This window comes from Stenella coeruleoalba (assembly GCF_951394435.1).
Source record: "Stenella coeruleoalba genome assembly, chromosome: 1".
In the NCBI taxonomy this organism is placed as follows: Eukaryota; Metazoa; Chordata; class Mammalia; order Artiodactyla; family Delphinidae; genus Stenella; species Stenella coeruleoalba.
In genome coordinates this window covers 138014351-138041856 of record NC_137169.1, presented here as the reverse complement: position 1 = coordinate 138041856, position 27506 = coordinate 138014351, and the positions used below count along the sequence as shown (strand labels likewise).

The window sequence follows — 27506 nt, the reverse complement described above, 5'->3', positions numbered from 1 at the left end:
ACAGATGTTCCAGTCAGAGTCAATGAGATGCAGTATAGCCAACAGAGGCATATGTCATGCCCTGGATTTTAACCTGGGATTCAGTTGAATCTGCCACCAGTCGTATTGCCCCTTAAAAGGTCTGAAAAGGTAGCCAACATGGAAAAAAGCAGAGCAGATCTGAGGGAAGGAGGTAGACACGATTCTGGTGATACTATTTGATCCCATGAATGTGATTCTGCCGAAAATCAACTTTTTCCCTGGATTATTCCATCACAGGGGCCAACCCCTTTCATTATTTAAGCCTGTGTGTGTTAGGTCTTCTGCCACTTGAAAACAGAGGGGTTTAAATCACAAGATGTTTGAGAGAAAGGAAAAAGTAGTGAGCTTTAGAGAAATTTCATAACTTCTTGAAAATCATACCAAACTCTGGCAGCTCAACATATGTGTTTGCTTTTGTTCGAGCTCTCAAGTGTGTAAACCTCAGGAAGCAAACCCGATGTGACATGAAGTAACGACCTTGATGATGAAATTGAGGACACCATTCCAAAGGTGTTCCTCTGAAGCTCTTCATCTGGCAATCTTCTGAGACCCTTCTCCGCTGCTTTCAGCTCTCGCAATGATGATTCTTGCAGTAATTAGCTCTTCGGGCTGAGTTAAATAACTTTACTTGACTGTGATGCAGGCTTCTCATCTCTAAAATGACAGACTTGACCTAGATCAGTGGTTCCTGTAGTGTGATCCCAGACTAGGAATATCAGTGTTCCCTGAGAACTTGTTTGAAATGCAGATCTGGAGCCCCATCTTCAACCTACTGACTCAGAAATCCTGAGGCTGGGGCCAAACAATCTATATTTTCGTAGATGACCCCCACCTTGTGTTGCTGGAGTACATGCCCAAGTTTGAAAACCACTGAACTAGGTCGTTTTTAAAATATCTTCAAATAAAAAATATGACGTGATCCTATCTATGGCTCTATGCCACACTTATCACTGGGACACAGAATTACTGAGGGAAAATAAGTGGAACGGGCCCCTGTGCTCAATGTGTCTTTGACTCTAGAAGCTCCATTCTCAAGACCTGAGGCCTTTCCAGTGGATGGGAGCCAACATATTGCTCCCAGTCTCCCTGAGTGGGGCAGAAAGAGATACCATGGATGACCAGTTTCAGAGGCTGAGTCCTCCCTGTGGCACAGAAAGCAACAGGTGTGGAGTTTTGTGCCCTAAGGGGCACTAACCGGCCCTACCATGAAGACACTGTCAGCTGAATTTCCTCAGCTCTTGAATCCCTACACAGAACATCTGCTGGAAGGAACCCCATGTAACTAAAGCCTGAGTCTGCTTCCTGTGGGGAATTTTCCTTAATGAGCGTCTTGTGGCTTCCCCTCCTCTGTGGGATTTTTAAATGGGTTTCCTCAAGTCAGTGACGTCTTTATCCTGGATTCCAGAGCTTGCTGGCTATCAGACCTCATACTTAAGATTCTTCCTTCTAGGAGTTCACAAATACAACTCCACAAAGTTGGCTGAATTTGTTTTCCAGGTGCCTAGACAACAATTAAAATGATGTGGTATTTTATTTGATAAAAATTATTTTCTTTGATATAATGACTTCTCAGATAGTACTTTCTAGATGCAGGTGTTGTTTTACATATATTAACTCATTTATTTCTTGAAAATTTTATGAGGAAAGGGATACTATTATCCCTACTTACACATGGGGAAGCTGAGGAAAAGAGATTGGCTTGCAACTAGTTCCTTACGGTCAGGCAACTAGTAAACGGCAGAGACCGTATTCAAACCTAGAGACTGGCTACAGAAACCTGGTTCTGAGCCACTGCACTCTTATCTATTTGAAACAGCTTCCACTGACCATTTCTGTGCGGCTTGACTCTCCAGTGGTACCAAATATAATTTCAACAGAATTGTTTGGTTGAAGTATCAGGTGTTCAGAACCTGTTGCCAGTGAACTAGAGAGCTGTTCTCACTTGGCTTCATGACCCCAAAATGCTTAAAGTTTATAATCTAATGAGAAGAAGAAAATTCAATTAAAACAGACTTTGTATAGCCTTACAAAGAAATAAGCAGAAGCAAAGTTATGGAGTTGACCAGTTGGGACATCCTTTCCCAGCGTGTGGATACAGGTACTTACTTGCCCACCAAGTATTTCGACCAACTTCTTTCATATTCCCCCATGACTTTATATCTAAGATAAACTCTAGTTAGAAGAAGAGAATATTAAAATAACCTCATATTTATCTATTTAGTAGAAAAGACGCATTTAACTTTTCTGAAAATTTTTCTTTTTCTCAATTTTTAGCTCTCAAGTGACATGAGTGAAAATGTACACTTCTTTCTTTGGCTCGTAATAGAAAATTTAAGTTTTCAGATTTGAATTGCTTTTGTGTAGGTGTACAACAGACAATCTCATTAGAACTTGTGAAAATACATTTATCCCAAACACTAGTGTGTACGAATGGTGTCATTATTGCTAATGACTAAATTGTCCTCTCTTTGGGCCTGTATTAAAATTGAATTTCCTGTGTTAATGCTCTCTATATATCAAGGGAAAGGAATAGATGTGATCTTCTGATTGTACATAATTTACACTCTTATAAAGAGAGTCTGAATTTATCTAATGATGTTAATTTTGGAAAGATTTTCTAAATTCATAGAAAGAGCAAGAAAACTCATATTTGTAAAAAGGAATGACTGACTGAATGAATCTTTTTCTCCCCGTGCTAAAACAATGTTTCAAGAACAGATTAAAAAGCACCTCGGTCAGATGAGGGCACTTAATTCCACGTGGAATATTGGCGAACCCAGGAGTATGAACAGTATGAGCATGTAGGGGACTCGTTCCCTGGCATGGTCTCAGGGAGGACCTTCTGTGTCTTCCTGGCCCTCAGGAAGGAGGACCACCTTCCTCATGAAAGCCTGAGGTTGAGGGTATATCCACAAAAGAAGGCTTGCATCTCGTTCACATGTCTGACTCTCTAAATCAAGGAAGCGTGTGTCTTAAACTGTGTATCTGTTAAGCACATTGACTGCAGCATCTGTCAAACTATCTGACTTTGAACTTCACCACCACCCACCATCCCCAGCATGGTCATTTATTGATCACGTGACCCCAGGAAAGTTATCTCCTCTCGAGGCCTCAATTTGTTCATCTGAAAAGTGATTTTGTCATCACATAACCATCCTCAGTGGGTTTTGGTTAAGGGAGAAAGGATGTGTGTACCCTGGGAAGATCAGCTGGCATAGAAGTAAGTGCCTGACTATTTTTTTTAAAGAATCGAAAGCGTGACATATAATAAGCACAAAATATACATAAACTATCACTAGTTAGGTTGAAAATTAAACCAAGCCCCAAACATCGAAATGTTTATTTTCCTTGATTCCAACCATCGCCTCTGAAAGCCACATGGAAGGAAACAGCAGACTGGTTGTGGTATATTAAATTATAAGTGAGGACTAATTTGAGAATCAAAGATGCTCTCTGGGAGATATCACGCCACTGATAGGAAAGGCATTAGCTGTCTCCCTCTGTCTCATGTATTTGTACTCTCTGTCTTGGAAATCTCCTTCCCCACAGTTTCGGGATCTTGATGTTTAATTTAACACAGAGGTCTCAGAGACGCACAGCGGGGGGTTGTTCCTGGTATTTCTGGCATTGAGGAAATTGAAATGTACATGTTTTTTCTCATGTATCAAAGACAGGCAAGAATCTAAACTGACATTTTATATCAAATGAATTATGAACTGTGTACTTTGTACCTAAGGGACCAACAACTAAATTAGAGTTTAAGATTAAAAAACAGAGAGAGACAAAAATAGGTTTTTAATAAAACATACAGTTATTTCTGCTATTCTGTCTCTTGGTGACATGGCCAAACACAGTCCTGACTGTAGAATCAGTGAATTGATGCTGGCTAGGCTAAAATCTCTAAATTTTAAATACATTTGTGTTTAATGTATTTAAATACAAATGTATTTAAATCTTTAAAATTTAAATACATTTGTCCGGTGAAACATTCTTGATAATCTGAAGTTAACTTTTCTCTTTTTGTCAATCCTTCCTTGCTTAGAAAAAAAATTAAAAAGTAACGTTTGCCAATTCTTACTTCCTGAGAAAATATGAGATTAGAAGTTGCTTGAGGGGAAAAAAAATTGTATACAGGATAAAAATGGTACAAAAGTACCATATTCTTTATCTCCTCTGTTTACCTGTAATTCCTACACACATATACACTCACACACAAGCAAATTAACCTTGTGATTAAGAGCATGGATTCTAAAATCAACCAGATTGGGTTCAAATTAAGGAATTAAGTTATACAATCATATATGCTTTGCCTCATTTTTTTCTTGCCCTAAAGCGGGAGAAATGGTAGTAAGTACCTCATAAGTTTGACACTGAGGGAATTATGTATGATAAATGCATGCAAAGAATATAATACAGTGCTGGTCACATAGTAATTGTGTATTACTTTGCAAAGGTATATCCTCCAACCATATGTGACCAGAATGGGTAGCAACAAACTAGCACCCCCTTTTTAATGGCTACTGATTGCTGAAGTACAGGAAACATTTGAATTAAACTTTTAAGGTAAAGGAGGATCCTGTCATATTTATGCAATATACCCAATAATCATTTTAGAAATTACTAATTGAAAATTCTTGGGAATTGGGGATGATCTATGCTTTCTTTTTCTAGGCAAAGCTCTGTTTTGATTACCATGCTACTCTTCAAAAGTAGGTATTGTAATTTGTGCTACATATACATTAAAAAAGTGTTATTAATATATATATATATATTTTTTTTTTGCATTACGCGGGCCTCTCACTGTTGTGGCCTCTCCCGTTGCGGAGCACAGGCTCCGGACGCGCAGGCTCAGCGGCCATGGCTCACGGGCCCAAACGCTCCGCGGCATGTGGGATTCTCCCGGACCGGGGCACGAACCCGTGTCCCCTGCATCGGCAGGCAGACTCTCAACCACTGCACCACCAGGGAAGCCCAAGTGTGATTAATATTAATACATGTATTTTCCACTTCTGAATTCCCCAGGTATATAAACCTAAAACTGACAAAATTCCTTGATATTAATTCCATATACTTTCTGATACCAGCGCTGTACAATTTAGCACTTGTGTGGCTAAATTACTAGAAACAGATAACTCACTAATAGTCTGATTATGGATTTTAATCACATAAACTAAGTTACACATAGTTATTGATCATGATTGTGGTCAAATGAGCATCATTTTATATTCTCAGATTCTGATTCTAACTCTACTATTTATGATCTGAAATCAGTTCTTAGAAGTCTCAGCATTTTTTATCCTGCTGATGACTATTGTTTTAGTCTTCCTAATAGAGAATGTGAAATTAATGGCCCATTGAGGTAAGGGAGGCCCAATATATAATCTGAGTGTTTTCAGGCTAGATCTAGTTATTATTTGAGTAATTAATTAATCAACTTGCATACTAGGTCCAATCCCATTGTTAAAATGACCTTTATAACCAATCCTCTACACAAAGGGCCCAAGTAATCAGATTTTCAGGGAAAAATAATTTAATCTGTGCTGCCTGGAAACTAATTTGGATGAGTATGATGGTGTTCAAGATCATAGGAAGACTAAGAAATACTCTTAGGAATACTAAGAGGAACTGAAATGTCAAAAGCAAAGGCTGAAATAGAGTGTCTAAATCTAGAAAGTCTCTCCAAGGAAAAAGAATAAAATCTGGTTGGTGGCTTGAGATGTAACAAAAAAGAAATCTTTTGGACATTATGACCACCAACGTTAGGGCCTCTAATTAGTCTGACAAAGAGACAGTTCCACTCCCAGTTGAACAAATAACGTATCTAATGAAATTCAAAGTCCGTATTTTCCTCTGAGTACAGTGAACTGCATCATTCGCAGCTTTGGGGTATTTCAAAATCCACGGAGGATGACTTCCGTCTGTCTGAGGTTTCCTGGTTAACAAATTCACTGAAACTGTCTTGCAGAGTAATCTTAAGCAATTCTTTAATCTTAAACCACAAAGAGAAATGAAGGTAGAGGTATGTTGCCTTAGTTCTGTGGATGCTAATATGAAGTGGAATCTTTCATTTCTCACAATGGTCAATAGCAATTAGTATTCAGTGGTGTCTTTTTATTCTGGCGCCCTTGACTCACCCTTGCTGCCCCTTTCTATATTACTCTTATTATAAACTGTAACTGGGAATATTCCTGCTTCTTTTCCATTCTAAATAAAGCATTCTTAGTGAACATGGGCATAATTTTTCATTTCATGAAGAACAATTACTAGAGCCACGTGAGATCTGCCAGTTGGGTTTTGTGTAACTTTTGACAGATATTTGCACCAATTTTGATTGAGGTGGTCTCACACCAGTAAAATGTTGGTGAGGTTTTGGGGTTCCCTCAAATGTAGACCCAAATGAGTCAGTGAAAGACCAAAGATAAAAGTACCATCTTCAGGCTTTATTCAACGACATACTCCATAATGTTTTGTCACTGGGCTAAGAGGTAAATGATGGTTTTTTTACAAAATTTTTATTTTGTGCACATGCTTTCTAGACAGGGCTTCTGTCCTAAATACTTCTCTGTGACCCTGGTGACAACCTTGAGAAAATGTCATCATTTCTTTAACTTGAATCCATAAAACCCGTAGCCCTTGCTAAGCATCTTGTTTTTCTGTTTTTCTCTGGAGACCTTTCTGGGCGATCTGAGAGCCAAAGGTACCTTGAAAAGAGAGGGGGAAAAACGTCCTTGAGAAACTGAGACAAACTAAGGAAGACAGGCAATTTTTCCAAATCTCTATCCCCAAATAAGCCTCCTCAAGGTTTAAATGACATAATCATTAAAAAAAAATAATAAGCTTCAAAAATGTCTTCATTCCAAACCTCCTAGCTGTAAGATTTCTCCACTCCTCAAAGCAATACCCACACTCAGAATTGGTTCTTTGGACTCCTGAGGACAGATGGGAAAGAAGCAGGGAAAGGAGGCAAAACCCTTTCTGTGTGTTGAGTAGGGGCAAGATTCTGGCTTACTGAGTCACTTTTTTGTTGTTTTTTTAATTAATTAATTTTATTTATTTATTTTTTTTGGCTGTGTTGGGTCTTCATGTCTTTTTTTTTTACATCTTTATTGGAGTATAATTGCTTTACAATGGTGTGTTAGTTTCTGCTTTATAACAAAGTGAATCAGTTATACATATACATATGTTCCCATATCTCTTCCCTCCTGCATCTCCCTCCTTCCCACCCTCTCTATCCCACCCCTCCAGGCGGTCACAAAGCACTGAGCTGATCTCCCTGTGTTATGCAGCTACTTCCCACTAGCTATCTACCTTACGTTTGGTAGTGTATATACGTCCATGCCTCTCTCTCGCTTTGTCACAGCTTACCCTTCCCCCTCCCCATATCCTCAGGTCCATTCTGTAGTAGGGCTGTGTCTTTATTCCTGTCTTACCCCTAGGTTGTTCATGACATTTTTTTTTCTTAAATTCCATATATATGTGTTAGCTTTAAAAGGCATTGCTTAAAATAACAGTTAGGAGTTCAGGTTTTAGAGACAAGTTGCTAGTTTCAAACAGCAGTTCAACCACTTATTAGCTATGTGCACTTGTGCAAGTCACTTATCTGCTATGGTCTGAATGTTTGTGTCATCCTCAAGTTCATAAGTTGAAACCTTATACCCCAATGTGATGGTGTTAGGAGGTGGGACCTTGGGAAGTCATGAGGGTGGGGCCCTCATGAATGGGATTGGTACCCTTATAAAAGAGGCTCCCAAAAGCGCCCTTGCCCCCTTCCACCATGTGAAGACACAGCAAGAAGTTACCCCCCATGAACCAGGAAGTGGGTTCTCAGGAGGCTGCATGGTAAACAAGAAAAAAGATGGAGTTTTAAATCAAAATACCCATGACTGAGTCGCAGCCTGGCACTTAGAGCAATCACAAGGAAGTGTAAAAGTAATGCAATACTCACACCTTCTAATTCATGGTCCAATTATAAGGTCAAATGAATGCATACCAAATACTCCTCCCCAGTAGACCCATCTCAGAAAACGATCTCATCTTAGTTAGTCACTCTGACCTGAAATTTAGGATCCAGGCTTCTTTCTCCCTCTGCATCCCCACCTCTGTTCCATCACCAAATCCTCTGTACATTTTTCTTCCCAGTTTCTGCCTCGCTCGCTGTGCTCAAGCCACACCGCCTTCAAGCCTCAGGCCAAGCGTTCCCCTGTCTTGGGCCAGCCTGAGATGTGCGTCCCCCAGTGATTCATAAGTCTCAGCTCAAATATGGTCTCCCCCCTACCCCACCTAAAGTATCAGCTTTGCCCTCACCTCCTCCCTCATCACTCCCATCCCTTACATTAGAACTACTTTTTATTTGCTAAAAAGTTCTCACCACACACACACACACACACACACACACACACACACACAAAAGGTAACTGTGAGGTGATGGACGTGTTAATTAACTTGTTTGTGTTAATCACTTCACAGTGTCTACATCTGTCAATTCATCCCACCGTATACTTTAAATATACAGTTTTATTTGTCAATTATACCTTGATAAAGCTGGGGAAAAAGAAGAACTCATAAAAAGTGGGGGGGAAGAAAGAAATGATTCTATTTCTTTTTTTTTAATTGTCTCTCTCTCCTTAATAAAACTGTTTTAATTTGTCCATCACAATATTCCCAGAGCATAGGACAGTGCCTGGCATATAAGTAGTTGCCTTTTAATTATTTGCTGACTTAATAGGTTATATATTTTATATATATACATACTTTATATAAATTATATGTAATTATATCATATCATTATCTTATAATATATCTAAAATATTAAATTTGTATATTTTATGTAATTATACAACATAGTTATGTAATATAATTTTAAATGTATATATTTTGTATTATTATAATATGTGTATTTTATATAACATATAATTATATAACAATGTTTCTAATGCTATAGTTACATTATTGTGTATTATATATGCATAGGTATACATAAATACACACATATATGAAATTCTTATTTCTATGGGGATACTGGGAAATGAATCATTCATACCTTACTATAGGAGTATAAAAAAACACAACTTTCTGAAAAGCAGTTTGTCAGCTTATATCTGAAATGGTGGTAATATTCATTCCTATTGACTCAACAATTCTAAAAAGCAAAACAAAATGTGCCTTTATTAGGATACTCTGAATATTATTTATGATACTGAAAATGATATCATTCTATATCAATATCAGCTTTAAGTGAAAACTCTACATTTATAAAAATGTTACATGCAATTATTTTGAAAAGTTATGTTACTAAAAACTAATGACAGAGGGAGTTTTCACTATACACTGTAAAGTGCGCAAAGTTTACAAAATAACATATTAAAAATATGCAGCATAATCATTTCAAATGATATGTTATATATATATTTAACTATATATACAGAGAGAAGAAAGGCAAGAAAGAGTCTATAGTAGTATAACAATGGCTATTTCTGTGTAGTGTAATTATGGATAACTTTTCTTCATTTGCTTGGTAATTTTCAAAGTTTCTACCATGAACATGCGTTATTTTATAGTTAGAAAAATACATGCTTTTAAAAGGGGGCTCTGTTCTGCCAGAACTAAATTTTAGCATTTCTTTAATATTTATTTGATGAGCAATATTGAATTCTCAAAATTTAAGTGCTCTAAAGTTTACAAAAAGAAGTGAAAAGATCTCTGCTCTCAAAGTAGCTTACTTATATTACTATTACTTTGGCGTACTACAGGGAAAAGCAATGGCTAGACTTAAATTTAAGCTTCACCTTGGTGTTGAGAGATGAATTATGGTCTAGGAAATGAAAGAGACATGTATGAAACTATAGGATGCTGTTTACTAGTCATGTACTTCAGACATGTTGCTTAACTTTTTCTAACCTCAGTTTTCACATCTGTGAAACAGAGACATTGACAGAAATCAGTGATAAAATGAATGTTTTGTAAAGTGGTATTTCATATCTAATTTGATGTTTGCTGTGTTAGTTATTTTCCAAGCAATTAATCTCTTTTATGTTGAAAAAAGCATTCATTTTCAGATAATTGAGTCTGTATTTGTAAATGGGAAATATGGTCTGGATCCTACCAATTATTAGGGTCCTAGGTTAAAGATTTCTTCCTGCACATCTTTCTTCTTACCAACTCATCCTTTATCCATTTATTCACCCATTTATTCTGTCCATTTTTACAGGACGTCTTTCATATACAAAGCACTGTCCTAGGCACTATGATATCTACTTAAATACTTTGCTTCTTTAATAACATTCCTCCGAGATTCTTTGTGTCCATTGAATTGATCTGACATCTTTAGCTATCCGAAGACCGTTTTGAATCAACCACATAGCCAATCTGAATGACAGTGATGAACTCCAGTGTCAAGCAGGCCAAAATTCAGATGCTCAGTGAGGTTTCAGCCACGTCACTTGAAGGAAGGAAAGTCAGAGTATGCCTGTGTCCTGCCCTGGTCACGATGCACAAGGGAGGGTTTAGTTTAGGTATAAGCCTTGATGGTTTGAAAGGACATTATCAAAATGGAACACATCCAAATCAGGTAACAAGGCTAGATAGTGGTTGAGGAATCCTCTTATATGAAACTCATTGGAGGGAGCAGAGATGTTTAACCGGAAATGGGGAAATTTAGTGGAAAAGAGGATGACTAGTTAAAAATGCCTGAAGTTCTATCCCTAACGGTAGTGATGGCTTGTTCTCGGGGATCAGCGTGACTCAGACAAGGTCCCAAAGAGTTCAGTGTCATTAGCACAAACAACCACATGTACCCGCTGCCCAAGATGGTCCCAATTCATGCCTGCTGCCGCTCAATTCACCCATGTTGGTTATTTACAGTCCCGTTTTGCTCTCAGAAGGTGCCGATATGGGCAAAAGATTATATTCAGCCTAAGTTTTGTAGAAATAATATAGTTTCTAGCTCTCCCTCAGAAAGAACTAGCCAACAAGAAGAACAATAATATAATGGGGTGACTTACAAAGCAACTATTTTCCTATCACTGGTAATGAACAGACACCTGAATGTCACTTGTTTGGGATGTTTTAGGCAAGATTCCTTTATTTGGTGGGAAGTTAGACTTGGTAGCGTTTAAGCTATCTGCCCTCCAAATTTGAAATACTTTGACCATTCTGTGGTCAAAGATCACTTCCATGACACGCCTCTAGGTAACATTTAATTTTCCCAAATCTGTTTCTCTTACTAATGTAACAAGCTCTCCACGTTGCATTTCATTGAATTTCTGTGGGCTTTGACTCGTTCTTGAGAACTAGCAGATTCATACTAGTAGTTTTGTGTGAAGTTCCTCATAGATAATGAGATGCTATGATAAAGAAAGAAGACCAGAAAGTACTTCTGAAGAATATGACTTGGACAGAAAATAAATCCAACCTTTACGAAAACGAATCTGTTTAATATTGTAAATGGTTTTTTTCCTATTTATTTAATGTGTTTAATATTTATTCTCTCTTATAAATCACCTACTATAACATGCTGTTTTGTGGTATAAAATTAAGAGCACTGCCCTTGAACTTAACCAGTCCCAGTTTAAATCCTCACTCTGCCAGTAACCAGTTTTGTGATTTGAGATAAAATATGAGCCCCCCTGAACCTCAAATGCTTTATCTAATACTACAGAGAGATAACACGACAATTTTGTCCTGTGATTCTGAGGATTGGAAATAATCATGTAAAAGAACCTGGCACACAGTATGTGTTCCAAAAGGTAACTCTTATGAGAGTCTCTTTCGCTAACATCAAATCTGCTTTAACCTACTTGTCACTGTTTCATGCTGCTCTATTTGTGCATCCTTGCGCTCAAGGTTGACTGTCCATTTGTTAGCACATCTGCATATTCCTCATAATTAATATCTTTTTTAATGACATATGGTTTAGTGACGGGAAATGGAGTCTTGCCTTCTGTTTTCAATTTGTTTATGACTCAACGACTCAATAGATGTGTCTGAACTTTAATTTTCCATTCTGGAAACTAGAATTTAAAATCCTTGCTCATATGTAACTATTTCAGAAAATGAGAGGAAAATGTGTAATCCAGGGACTTTTGACCATGTGCCAGGCTATTCAGTGATGCAGCCAGGATGTATATAGATGAAAGGCCGTGGTTTCTCTTATGTTAACAGGGAAACCTAAATGAGGATGCCAACCACCTAATCTCTGAAATGAGAGAGTAGTGTGAGCTGGGCTGAAGTCAGATTTTAAGTGAAACCAGTAGAAAGCATGACATCTGCTTGGAAGGAACACGAGCGGAGGTGATGAGAGTCTTGGGCCCTGGAATTAGGCTGAGGACATGGTGACTCCACGTGAGCTACTTACCAATGCCCCATGACCCTGTCTGTTCCTCTGAAAGCCAAGGTCCAGTGCGTAGTTGGTTGTGAATTTCTAACTTCTAAAACTCCTGAAGCACTTACACCTCTTTTATGCTCTGTACACATTCTGTGTTATTTGACTCATGTCTTGTCTCTCTGTTAAATAAAAAGTTGGTGATCTAATCCCCCTTTCTATTTATTCTGCCCTTTCCCTACGCCCAGCAAAGAACCTTGTGCAGAGTGGCATTCAATATCCTTTATTACAGGTGTGAATTTCATACAAAACACTATAGACTTCTTTGATACCTTAATGCAGCATCTTATTCCAGTATTTTGAAATGCACACTCATACACCCCCACATCACACTGTAGTAGTAACAAGTTGGTGGGCTGTCCTGAGACATTGGTGTGTGTGTGAAGCATATTTGGATGTGAATGTGCAAAATACGTGAATTCATTTCTTCCCCACAAATTTCTTCTTCTGGTCACTATAGCTTTGGTAGTCACTGGCCACATGAAAAGAAAGCCTCTGTTTTTGCTTTCTAGAGTTCCTCCCAAGAGTTCTATAAATCTGTATGGAGCAAATGTTTGGGGCATTTTGTTTGTTTGTTTAGGGAAGCGTCTACAAGTGTACATCATACAAAAGTTTAAGGCAATCAGACATTCAAAAGATTATACCATCTAGACTCGTCCACTCTGTGATTTAATTTATTGCTTCATGTTCTATATGCACTTTGCCTTCCAAAAAAGGTTAAATTTGAAATTTTAGTAAAAACACCCTTCCTTTGAATTTATAGGTTGAGGTAGCCCAGTTGCGTTTGTAGAATTAGTATTTACTGGACAAGATGGGTTGATTCACGAGGTTGTGGAGTGCTTGCCTCGCGAGGGTCGTATTAAACTTGAGAGAAGCTTTTTGAGCAACATAGCATCTTGGAGACAGTATATCAACCTGATAGATACATGGCTCTTGCGTTAAGAAACCAGGGGTGGAATTATGGCTAGTTCCCAGTTATTGCTTCGATGCTAAAGACCCTCAGAGGAATAGGTCTAGGATAAAAGGGGTTAACTGGAGGGGAAAAAACGTTGCCAGAAGTCAGTGTTACTGAAAGCATGTAGAATGAATAGTTATATGTCAATAATTTAAGATGATCGCTTTGTTTGGAAATATTTGGGGATTTTATATAATTGGAGTGTGACCAATTTAACGGAGCACACTTTCTTGTTATCACTCAAAAGAGAATCCAAGATACTTTATTATTATTATTATTATGGAGCATCTTCTGGGCATTTTTTCTTTCCCGACAGCATGGTAATGCAGTTTTTAACACTTGAAGGGGTTTTGTGTAAATATTTAAAACTCTAATTTTTTTCATGCTGATGACTTATCAGAGCGGATTCTTATTCCGAATTTGGATTGTCAGTGATATTATATTCCTTGACAGAAAAGTTAGACAAAAAACAATCAAATGAGGGACATGGTTTTATATGTTATACATTATATGCAATTTGCATGTTACTTTTTGCCCAGGCTCTTCTGATATGTGTGCATTTGTTATACATCAATGAAAGAATATATATCAAATAAGAAATCAGCATGGTTATAAGTATTTGTACTCACAGACAAAATATCCATTAAAAAGTCTTTGGCAGCGAATGTCCCTCAATCCAAAGATTTATAGTTAAGTTACTGGGTATCTGGCCCTGGACAGCCACATTATTGCCTTTCCTAGGTATGTCCTATTTCCACTACCCGAGAGAACTACTTCATACCATTTCTTCTCTGTTCAAGCAACCAGTTCACTCCCACACTTTGGCACAGAGCGGACGCCTTTGCTTTTATTTTGCTCCCTGGGAAAACGGATGCCATCAGAAGAGACATTTGCTGTTTTCCCATCACCAGATCTACCTAACTCTACATCTGCAGCCTGGGTCTGTATTCACTTCTGCACAGTGGTGGGCTGTCCCTGCTCTATTCGACAGCCCACGTGCACCAGCTCTCAATTCAGTTGGCTCGTGCCTTGGCTTGCCTCTCTCTCTCACACACACACGAGGACTTTGCTTTGGCAATTAATTATTCTTCCTTCTCCTACATCATCATTCCCCCTAATCTCTTCTGGGTCATTCCAAGAAGCATGCAAATGCTGCAACCTCTCCCAGTGTTTAGAAAGCCTTCCTCTGATACCAGAAGCTTCTCTAAGTGTTTCCGCATTTTCTTCTCCCCTTTAGAACAAAATCCCTCAGGAGTCTTCTAGGCTCACTCTACCCACTCATTGCCTCCTCTCTCATTCCCTTTTCAGTTTTCCCCGAATCAAACTGCCACGCCGACCACTGAACTGTGTGTTCTTGACAAGGTCACGTCCACTTGGCCAAAGACAAAGCTTAATTCTTAGTCTCTTCCTTCCTGAAACTCAGCACATTTGACGGAGTCGATCAGGCCTTCCTTTCTTCACTTGGCTCCCAAAATGCGTCTTCTCTTAGCTTCTCCCCTACCTCAGTGCTCACTCCTGTAAGTAAATCTCCTTTGTTGCAGAGACCTCCCCTCCCCCAACCCCTCAAAAGTTTGGAGGACCCCAGACCTCACTGCTCAGACCTCTTCTACATTCGCTCTATTTACACTCACCCTCTCGTTTATTTCATCACATCTCGGCCATGAAATACCACATGGACATTGATCCACAGTTCTTATCCAGACTCATATCTGCCACTTCGTCCTTGGTGTAGCCACTGTAGTTGTGTAATAAACCTCTTAAATGTAATGTGGACAAAAGAGAACTCTTGATCCCCTTCCTATCCCATTTCTCCTCTCAGGTGCCAGTCACCTGGGTGCTTGGGCCAAACACATTGGCATCACCTTTGACTCCTTTATTGTCTATCAGCGACACATGCCACAGTCAACTGAACCGCAGACTAACGCCCCCATCTCCACTGCTGGTACTTGCATGTAAGCTGCTGTCATCTGCTAGCCTGGATGACTGCAATAGGTAACTTCCCTGCTTCCAGCCTTCTCCCCATGCCTCCCTGACTTAGCTTTTTGTGTGTAAAGTGGTATTCTGACAACTCAAGCCCGATTCAAACTGAAAGGTTATAATTTAGGGAATGAGTAAATTTATACCTTGTAAAATTAAGATTATACATTTTTCTGAAAATTTATTTTGTCATAAAACACTATATCCAGTTTCCCTACCACATGTGGATGTGAAAGACATAAAGCTAATAGCAAGTTGAAATAAATTATATGTATCTTAAAACCTGTGACCTACTGCAACACATTTTTATTTTCCCTAAAAATCATAACATTTAAAAAGAATTTTCTTTAAGATATTTTAAACTTATTGCAGGAGCAGATATTCTATTAAATTGAGTTCCTATTACCTAAAAATAATTTTTATTATGGAAAATTTTCATAAAAAGATTAACAATTTGTATTCACTGTCTCTAAACATTTAGTTACTCTAAAAAAAAGTCCTTGATCTTGCCTTTCTGAAGGCAACTTGAAGGTTATTTGAAATTAAGAAGCATATGAAGTTTTAATTTATTGCAAGTTCAGATATTTAATTGGTTAGCCACACTATCATAATTCATGGTTTATGAATATTTGATCCAGTGTTTAAGGTAGAGGTTGTACCATTATAAAGAAATCTCAATGAAATTATTGCTTAAGTGTTTAAAGAAATTATCAAATGCAGATTAATTTTTCATTAGCAGGTAACTATTCTTTTGGCATTTATTCTTACTGATGAGCATTTAATTTATTAATCTGTGCCTGGACCAAGAAAAACAATTTGCAGATTCTTTAAGTGTGGCTCTATTTAAAACTTCTTTTGTTAATTTTACTCATTAATTTCACTAAAACTTATTACCTTGATCTATCTATCTACATATCTATCTATCTGTCTATCTATATACACATTACCGTCCTGGGACAAAAATCTGTGACTTCACAAGTGTACATACACCAAAATTTACCAAGAAGTAAACTGTGCTCCTTGCACCATTTTAGTTAATTGCTACAAATTTAACTTCTTTAAAAACTCTACAGAGTCAGTATTATTGGACATACACTTATAAATGAAATGACTTTACATCAGTGAGGTTAAGAACTTGCCAAAATGTAATCAGCTTTGAATTTTGTGAACTGAATTGGTGAGGATGAGATTTGAAACTTTAGCTATCTGACTCCTAAATCCAGTCTCCTTTGGAAAACTAACATTATCTAGCTCCCTAAAATATTTAGATTTATGTAAGAAGTGTAAATTTTTTCAACTTACTAACCAAAATAAATAATTTTTAATTGTAAATTTAAAAAAAGAGAGAGATTTGTATTTGTTTATTGCTTTTTTTTCACAGGAAATCAGAGTAGACATTTTATTTTAGTTCAGTTGTGTCTGTCTCTTTGCTTATCTACCCTGATCAATAATTACCAAATCTGTATAATTATATGATTGTGATTGAGGAATAATTGTGATGAGTTGTAACGGATGTTAAAACTATACTTCCAAAATTTAGAAAGAAAAGCTTTTGCTTGTTAAATAATTCCCTCTCTCTTCAACTTAGAAAGTCACTCTTACTTAGCCAGAGTGGCCTTTATTTGTTTAGAATCATGACATTTCCTTGATTAAGACCCTGCCGTGGCTCCCAACCCCATTTAAAATGGAGTCCAAAGCCTTTGACTTTGACTTTCAAGGTGTAGCCCTAAGAAGGTTCTAGAGGTATCTAGACCGAGCCTAGCTCTCCAGCTTTTCCTCTCTTCTTCTACCTCTCCTGAGTTAGTTTCAGTCGCGCTGGTTTCTTTCCACTGTTCCTTACACACAGCCAGTGCTTTCCCTTCCTCGCTGCCTTTGCCCTGCCTGCTCTTTGGCTGGATTGCTGCTCCTCCACGCGGCAGGTAGACATTCAGGTAGACATTCTCATGACCACCTCCTTACGTTACTGAGGTCTCTGCTCTAATGTCACCTAATGACGTGTTCTTCCTATGGCTCTCCTGTCTAATCTGAATTGTTGTGTAATAACCAAAATCTTCACTCCTTTTCACTTTCTCTCCACTTACCCTGCGTTAGTCTTCACCTGAGCACTTAGTGCCATCTGGTAGGGTCATCGGTATCTATTTGTTCATCACTCGCTCTCTCCGATTACGTAAGTTCCGTAGGGTCAGGGGTCATGTCAACTGAGGGTTGACTCAGTGTTATTAACCCTCCACACAAAGAACACTACTTTGCACAGAGTAGAGGCTCAATAAATGTTTACTGAATAAATTAGTGAAGTATCGATGAATTCAGAACCCTTACAACAGACTGATGAGACACGGAATCTAATTCTTCCATTCTCATCAATGGCCATTCACTAGCTTCATAGTTCATAAGACAGTTCTCCCAAATTGGAGGGTATATAAAAGTCACACACTACATCAAGTTATGTATAAACGGAAGTTGAAAATGAATCCTGATAGCTGTTTTCATTGTTTTGATTCCTTCTCCTCCTTCAGCAATGGCCTCTAGTAATCCTTGGTCAATAAGAACTTATATTACAATAATCAAAAATTGCATTATAGTAGTACTTAAATTATGCTAAGGGAAGTTCGGATTAGTCCAGTATAATAACAATAGCTAACAATTAATAATTACCAGGACCCCATAAAAGGTCCTTTATTTACATTGTCTCTGGTCTTCACAGCAATCCTAAAAAGGCAAAATACTATCCCCGTTTTAAAGACAAGAAACATAAGCTCAGAGTTCCCTGGTAATTTTCCCAAAGGCACAGAACTGTGCTTAATTTGTTTTTGAGTTTCTGACTAGCTTTGGAACACACTCTGATATGAGACGTTCATTCAAGTTATACCTGTTGGAAAAATTTATTTAATAGCCAAAGTCTTCTGGTCCATTTTTAAATTTTAATTTCTTAATAGAATAGGCTTCACTCATTTCTTTTAGGCCTTCTACAACTATCCAGATAGATTTCCCTAACAGATTATATCAAGCAAGTATGCTGACTTCAGGAAGAATTTGCCAGAGATTCCACTAGACTAGAAAAAGTCTATGCCCCGACTTGTAACATATTTGAATAAAGGCAGCATCGCTGTGAGAACGGGCAACCAACTGTATAAAACACATGAGGAAAGAAGCTTAGTTTTTATATTTTCATAAGTGAGAATTAAGGCTGGAATGTGCTACTTTCTTTGTAGAAAAATACAATTTTAATAAACCTTCCTCAAAAAAAAAAAAAAATCCAGTTGTGTTCATGGTCGTGGTGTGATTAAGGAAACAATGGGTGACATCAGTGGAAGAAATAAAAGATCCGGACTCCTTCACTCTTCAGTTGCTTGATTGTTGAACAAAGAGTTAAATTAAAAAGGTACTTTAATATTTGCTTCATTAAATCCCCTCCATGTTTTCAATTAGGGAAACAGAAGTACAGGTGGGGATGTACTGCCTGCTCATCTGTCTTGCTGTTTGCGGGGTGGGGGGGGGGGTGGCTTTTAAGATGGAAATACTCATGTAATTGTGTTGAAATGAACAATAAGGAAGTACAGTAGTTCCGGAATGAAAATGTTAAATTAAATGGACCATGTTTAACATTGTTGTTGATCCTGAGGAACAGTTTTTCCAGTATATGGAGCATTTCGATTCCATCCAGCATATGTTCTCCACAGTTTTCTCTGCTCTAATTCATCTGTGTTTTTCGACAGCTCCAGATGGCGTGCTGCCTCCGAGGCTTTCATCTGCCACTCCAACCAGTCTTCAGGTTGTCTGGTCTACACCAGCTCGGAACAACGCCCCCGGCTCTCCCAGATACCAACTCCAGATGAGGCCCGGCAACTCCACCCACTGGTTTCTAGAGTAAGCATTCTACTTCGTCCATCCCTTCTAACAGTCACCCGGGTTTTACAACGTAGCCATAGATTCACTATATCTTAAATTTTTAACAATAGGTCAGTTCTTACTGGCAACAAATAAAAACCTCCTTTCCAAAGTTCAGACAAACAAACAAAAAGCAACACCCTAGGAGATCATTATTTGCTTTGCAAATTTTTCATTTATAGAGGCTTAAAGTAAGATTCCTTCACCCTTAACTTTTCATGAGCACGTGTATTGCCAAGAGCAGGCACACACCTGAACCCCACAAAATCTGCTGTCTGACTATGGCTACAAAAGTATAATACTTATTCTACAAATTCCATGTGCCAATCAGTCTCAATACTAGACTAGAATTCACTCCAGGCTACTACTAGAATTTACATCTCATATAAATGCAATAATACAAACCCTTAGCCAAAGGACTGCTTATTTTAAAAGAGATATCACGCGATGACAGAAAACTGCAGCACTGAGAGGTATGTTGACATTCCCTGAAAATTCTTTAAGATTGTACTTGTTTTTTATTCCTTTGAATGTCTAAAGCTTCTTAATTTTAGAATTTCTTTTCCATATAGGTTGTTTTCCGATCCTTCTGCATCGTTAAGCTATGAAGTGAGAGATCTCCAACCGTACACAGAGTACGAATTTCGGTTGGTGGTCTCCAATGGATTTGGCAGTGCACATAGTTCTTGGATTCTGTTCATCACCGCAGAGGACAGTAAGTGGTCTGAAAAACACACAGCCAGATATTCTCTATATTAGGAAGTCTTAAAGTCTTCAATTTTTCCAAAACAAAGAAATAAGCCTCCTCTATTTTCTTGATGTTGAGGGACAGTAATCTTTTCCAGGACAAGAACGGTCAAAGTTTCCAGAAAGAAGAAAAATGGGGGCTTGGAGGGTTAGGCCTACAAACAGGAATATGTAATTCACAATAAATTATGATATGGACCCACTCAGTCCTTCAGGGTACATCTAGGTGTCCTGAAGGAGAAAGGTTATCCTTTTCTACTCTATGACCGAATATTACAAGTGTTCTCTGCAGAAGAATGTGGAATATGGACCTTACTTCATGAAATTACTTAGAGGTCATTATACTTTTTTTCTGGAAACAGATTCCATTGTACTTTTACTCATACCTGAAAGACAGCCTCCAGAATAGAGGAGTATAATCTGATAACAGTCATTCTGCATGGATTACAAAGAGTACATTGGGATTGTCTTATTCAACCAGTACAGAGAATTTTCTAGTTTTTCATGGAAGTGTTTGTTTGCATATATATGTTTTTTAGTCGGTTATATAGAGAAAATAAATGCATGGCAATCATATTGAGTTTTATACAAATTACTTCTTAAAAAGTATATATATGGAAGTATAATTTTTTAGAAAAGTTAGAAATTAAATCAAGCTACACAGAGTGAAGGAGGACACTGTATCTTTGAACAATGAGGTTTTTAGGGTTAATCTTGTCAAGTCTTTTAATCAGAGGCCTCTTAGAAGATGTTGCCCTGTTGGCCAATTGCCATTCTGGCTCTATATTCAATGAGGACCCAAGTGACTTTCAAAAGGCTGGATATTAATCTCAAAAGGCACGGTATTTGCAACAGTATCAATTGTATATGAAATTGATTCTTTTATGTCTACAATATCCTTAATTATATTATTTTAGTGAGAACAAGATATCAACTGAGATGGAATCAGGCCTATCTACCTTCCTTAATGCTTACATTAAAAAAATATATGAACAATAATATATAATAGTTCATCCATTTCTCCCAATTTGTAATTATTCCCAGGGAGCAAGTTTGGTACTTTACAAGGACACATCCAGTTCTTTCCTCTCAAGGGTACCATTTAGTAAATTATCAGCAGAGTGCAATAAACGACACACAAAGCCCAGAAAGCATTTATGCACCACTCAACGCGCCTACACCCCTTTTAGAGGGAACGTTACCTTCATTCTGGGGACTCTGACAGCATGAACACCAACTGTATACAGATGTATGAACCAGAGAGCTCCCACCCAAAATAGATTTTTGAAGAAACATTTTTTTAAAAAAAAAAACAACTGAAGATAAATTTCTAATCTCCTTAGATAGAGCATACTTGCTTGGCCCTCAGTAGAGGTTAACTAAAAATAATTATTCACCCACTGCAGAGGTGATGACTCCATAGAATGCCACATTGGAAGAGGAGAGAAAATGTCTCCTTTTTTTCGCACCACAATTTCTATTCCCATAGACAGGGGGCAACACTCGGATTTCCTCCGTGGTGATCTTTATTGAATAGGGGTCAGGCTCTCCTACATAAATAAATTCCCAAACATTGTAAAGTACCAATTAGTACAGCAGCCTCTGTTGAGCAAATTCCTCTCCTGCCTCATCTTACCATAAAACAAGTCTTACAGACTCAATGTGGTTAGAATTTTCATGCATGGAGACACTGCTGTCTTTGTGATTTTTTTAGGGCCTGGGTTCAAGGGCAATAGTGTTAACCCTTCATCTTCCTTCATTAAGAATTAGTAACACTTGATTGTGTAGCAGGTATTAACCCAGTGTTCATTTTCATTGAAATCCTTTCACCAAGACAGATGACTTCTTCCTCTGCTTCACGCGTGATGTCACACACATCAGCAAAGGGCCAAAGGCTGACTGTCTGCCCCTCCAGGTTAAGTTACCAGTGCATGCTCGCCCCTGAGACATGATAACAGTGTCCTATATATTTTGGGTGTCAGTGGAGATGGATGCCATCTCTGAATGGATGTGCAATTGAGTTGACAAAGACCGAGTGATTGGCACTGGGCACAAGCAGTTTTTCCGTCAAGGCTTCAAAGCCTTGCTTATAAAACCACCCATGCTGGGGCTTCCCTGGTGGCACAGTGGTTGAGAGTCCGCCTGCCGTTGCAGGGGACACGGGTTCGTGCCCCTGTCCGGGAGGATCCCACGTGCCGCGGAGTGGCTGGGCCCGTGAGCCATGGCCGCTGAGCCTGCGCGTCCGGAGCCTGTGCTCCGCAACGGGAGAAGCCACAACAGTGAGAGGCCCGCGTACCGCAAAAAAAAAAAAACCACCACCCATGCTGACAGCTCTATGCTGGTATCACGCTTCATACTTGATCCTAACTACCAACCTCCCAATTGGCGAAGTGCAATTTCCAATGTAGAAATTCGACATATCACCTTACAGAATGAAACAGAGAGGTCACCTCATGCCCACATTTAAATTTCATGCCATCGCTAGGCACCTTTCCGCATCAGCCAAAGCCTCGAAACATTCTGGTGCCAAAAAAAACCTGTCACCAATAGCAATATTTCTCATATGATACCGTGAGAGCATGATATTCATCAAGCCTGTGACCCAGCTGAGAGCAGAAAGAGAAACCTAGGCAGGAAGGTACCTAGAGCCAGAGAAACAAATGCTTGGGTACAAAGAGAGTTTCTCATAGATGGAGAAAAAAGGCTGTGAGGAAATTTTTTTTTTTTAATATTTCATTCCTCTGTAATCATTTTCCTACCATTTTTTAAATTAATTAATTTACTTATTTATTTTGGGCTGTGTTGGGTCTTCGTTTCCGTGCGAGGGCTTTCTCTAGTTGCGGCGAGCGGGGGCCACTCTTCATCGCGGTGCGCATGCCCCTCACTATCGTGGCCTCTCTTGTTGCGGAGCACAGGCTCCAGACGCACAGGCTCAGTAGCTGTGGCTCACGGACCTAGTTGCTCCGCGGCATGTGGGATCTTCCCGGACCAGGGCTCGAACCCATGTTCCCTGCATTGGCAGGCAGATTCTCAACCACTGCGCCACCAGGGAAGCCCCCTGTGAGGAATTTTAATAGTGTTTTTTCAAATAATTTGTCATTTACATCAGTGGGCCACCAATATCCAGTACCATGCAGTTTTAAAAATCGAGCGTGGGGGGCTTCCCTGGTGGCGCAGTGGTTGGGAGTCCGCCTGACAATGCAGAGGACACGGGTTCGTGCCCCGGTCCGGGAGGATCCCACATGCCGCGGAACGGCTGGGCCCGTGAGCCAGGGCTGCTGAGCCGGCGCACCCGGAGCCTGTGCTCCGCAGCGGGAGAGGCCACAACAGTGAGAGGCCCGCGTACTGCAAAAAAAATAAATAAAATCTAGCGTGCTGCATGCCGCGGAGTAGCTGGGCCCGTGAGCCATGGCCGCTGAGCCTGCGCGTCAGGAGCCTGTGCTCCACAACAGGAGAGGCCACAACAGTGAGACGCCCGCACCCCCTGACAAGAAAAAAAAAAAAAATCTAGTGTGCTGATGCCAAATAATAATAATGCACATTTCCTATGAATATTTTAAATCCAGTTAAACTTGTGTTAATAAAAGATGGTTTTTCCAGCCAACTTGGTCAGTGTAGTGTTCGACTATTTGCAACCAGATAAATACAAACAACACATGATTTTTTTTTTTTTTTGAACAAGCTGCTGGCAGTCCAAGCACCTGGAATGTCTGCAGCCTACAAAAATGCATTAAGATTGTGATAGACTTGGGAGCATGGGATTAATAACATGAAGACACTTACCTATCAGCTGAAACTTTTTGATATCTTTTAACCAGAAATAACCATCTCTTCTGATTTTATTGTTTGTCCCTCTCTTTTGTGTGCTTAAAATTGTTTTCCGTGCAGTATAGGCATGTGAAAATGGTAGCTGGCTGGAAGGGAAAGTCTCCTTCAACTTCAGCTTAAATGTGCGTGTGCTCTTTTGCCTACTAAAATCCTGCCCTGTGTAAAATATAAGATAACCCACTTTTCTTGAAAAATGTAGATTCCCTAGACTAATAAAATTCAGATTTCTCCCAAGGTTTCTTAGCTAACAAGACTGAAATATGGACTGTCTCTTTATTTGAGTCATTTTAACAGCAAACATATATGTATACACGATTAGATGAACCTGATGAAAATGAGATTCTTTTCTAAAAATCACTTCTCTACCCCCAAAACAAAACAAAACAGAAAATCCAGATTGCTTCTAGGGATGACCATTTAGTTGTCAAATACTTTTCAAAGACTAAAAGTTGAATCATTTCACTAAATTTGTAGTTAAAAACTCCACATTTGTATTTCTAACCATTAATCTAAGAGGCATTATTAAATAAAGTTGGGGGATTTGAACAGTTGTTTCTATAGATTTACTTAGACAGTTTTTTCATGTGTTCATTATTTTGCTAACAGACTGATTGTTCATGAGTTTTGACTGGCGTCTGCTAAAAGATAGAAAGATGTATCTTATTACTTACACGGTGAGATTTTCAGTACTATTAACATATTGTATTCACTCATAGTATTAGGTTTTACTGTTATTTTTTCCATACTTAAAATTGCTCTGTGAGCAAAGGATGAAGCAATGAGGGAAATTATCATAGTATCTGGGTCCTGTTTTACTTTCCTCATTAGCAGTTTGGAGCAGTTTTCCCCTTTCATTCATCTTTAAGATTCTCATAGCAGTTTACAAAGCAACAGTTGTTCTTCTGCAGTAAAAGAGAAAGATCTTGCAGTGTTCATTGAAATCAGTATTGGAACACATTTCTGCCTCCTTTGTTGTCTGACAACATTCTAGTCATCCATCAAGCCCCAGCTCATACGTCACCTCCTGTGTGAAGCCTTCCCTCCTCATATCTACCTTAGAATTTTGGTTTGTGTTTACTTGTGTACCATCGATATCTCCTTCTGAATTGTAACTTCTCAGGACCTAGGGTTCCATCTCATTTATCTTTGTAGTTCCAGTGCCTGGTGGAGGGTCTCATATAGAGCAGGTACCCAAAATTGTTAATGGACTGATGAAAAAGAGTCTCACGTAAGCAAATCCATGAAAACACAACCAAGCAAACCTTAACTGGGTACCTGCCATGTGGGAGGGACTGAAAGAGACATGAAAGTTACAAGGATGAATAGGAGAGTTTTCTTTACTTGAGGCGTCCACTCTCTGGTGGCAAGAAAGACATAGAGTAAAACCATAGTTAGAGTGTTCAAAGCTGAGAGCAAGCCCAGAGGAGAGCATTTCCCTCAACATGGGGTGTCAGGAAAGCCTTTCTGGATGAGAACACCAGGAGAGGAAACAGGGAACGATTTCTATTTGGAGTTCACATCAATATCAGATTTCAAATTTACTTCCTCATCATTGGTTCAGAAAAAGGCGGGAAAAGCAATTGCTGTAGGAGGCGTCCACTGACACTTGAGACAGGCAGGGCGGCTTGCAGGATGTTCTGCGCGTGGTTCCAGCCTCTGTGTATGAGCCAAGGAGGGTGAGGATGAGAGGCAGATGTAAGAGAAGGAAATCCCAAAGGCAGTCCTCATTCTTTGCCTCGGTCAGAGGCAGCCTCTGGCTGGCCCTGTGATTCAACCTTAGCTGTCTTGACTAGGATAGTGAATGTTCTAATTAGAGAGACCTCTGCTGGCCCAAAACCAGGTGCTATTTCAAAATGAAGGGGGACAGATATATAGAAATAGAATTCCAGAAGGAAAACACGTTTCCTTCTTATTCTCACAACTTGTAATGAGTAAAGCACCGAGTCCTTGTGACAGGGAGGGGAAGGAAACTTGTGGTATGAAATTTGATCGGTTGATCAAGATACTTCTAGAGCAGGATTTTCCAATCATTCAGTAAGTGTATTTGTATCCTTAAGAGTATTTAAATTTTAGAACTAATATTGCGTGGTAGAGATCTTTTTATCAGTGTGCTTTAGAACTGAAGGTCAACCTGAATCTTGAGTGTTCTATGTGAGAGAAAAACAGAAACATTTGTAAATAAGAGTGACACAGGTTTGTAACAGTAGATTTTATTTTATTGAATGAAGAAATGTGAACTGTAAGTTTCGGTAGTGCTGCATGATGATTTTGCTTTTCTATTCCAAATACATGTCCTAATTGCTTTAAATACTAACTTGTGAAGGCTTCTCCTCTCAAGCAGTGATGTAGGTCTCTACTTTACCCACAATGGAAGATCCTTGATGCAAAGTAAATAATGTAAACTGCTGATTTTGAGAGCGAAGTGGCCCTGTATGTCTGTGCCTACATACTTTGTTTCCTGTTGCATAGATTCCACCCCTCAAATCCTTGCATTCCCAGAATTTATAAAAACAAATATTTATTATCTTTACATTTTCATTTTTATATCCTAAGATCAGAAGCTGAAAGTGACCCATAGAAAATCCTTTGAAAGGATGGATCGATTCATGAAAACTTCTATCCACCTGGCCTCAATTTCCCTCTTGAGCTCTTGAATCTCTTTTGGGAACAGAAAGCCCACTGTTCTTCCAAATTTGGAACCTCTAGTTCTTTTAGGACTTTTTTCTGCCATCATGAATTCTCACATCAACACATTTCATCTTCTGTTCCAAACTTTCAAGGAAAAATCCATAGCCATTCACCATACAACAAATCCCAAGTCTGGGAGTCAGAACACTCTTCCTAGCCTTCCTCTGCTGTCCTGGTCTCGGGAGAAAGAGAGAAAATAGTTCCCCAGTATCGGTTCACCTACTTGCAGACGATACATCATATCCTTTCAATTTCAACAACCTTCTAGTCTTCAGATGTTTCTTTTATTGAGCAACGATGCCTATGTTACACAAGTCTTTTCCTGTTTCATCAGTTGTCAAGAAGCTGAATGTTCATACTTGTGCCAAGCTGCGGTGCGCGTTCTTAATATTTGTTTTGGGATACAACTGTTGTACCCTCTTCATCATCAAGAGATTAAGTATTCTTTATCATTATTTTACTTGTCCTATTGCTTAAGTCTTTTATTATGAGCTGTCAAAAAATCTTTTGGGGAAGTAGTTGGGGTATAAATAATAAATTGATAAAAAAAACTCATGATTAAAGATGGGATAGAATCCATCACTCCACTCTTCTGCTAACATTTCAGTAGTGAGTATCAAGAGGCTACAGGAACAATTAGCGTAGGGTATATACTACTCCGTATAATTATATATCCATCTATTTGCCACCTTGATTTTTAATTCATTGGCAGATTTAGAGGATATCCACTTATGGAGTTAATATTGCTGAAAAAGAGCTTTTGAACAGAGTGAGTTTTTAATTAGAATGGCAAAAAGTTGCTTCAAGGCGGTAATAACATACCGGGAAAACTGAGCCACCTTCGGTAACTCTAGTAGCAAACAAGTTGTAGAAGACCCAAGAAAACGACTGAAAAAAGTTATATACACACTACAGATGTGAGTCATTCAAACCATTTATTCACACACACACACACACATGCCTACGCACCCATCCTTCCCAGTATACACCCCTGAGTATAAAAATAAGCAGGCCCTTCCGTGA

General features: G+C 38.8%; 1 protein-coding gene across 1 annotated transcript in view; it reads left to right on the top strand.

Annotated features, from left to right (window-relative positions):
- Window positions 1-27506, top strand: part of USH2A (usherin) — a 785755-nt gene that overhangs the window by 477915 nt on the left and 280334 nt on the right. Inside the window, exons 38-39 of the mRNA XM_079900731.1 lie at window positions 19049-19199; window positions 19793-19935. Of these exons, the coding sequence (XP_079756857.1) occupies window positions 19049-19199; window positions 19793-19935 (294 nt within the window). The remainder of the gene's footprint in view (window positions 1-19048; window positions 19200-19792; window positions 19936-27506) is intronic.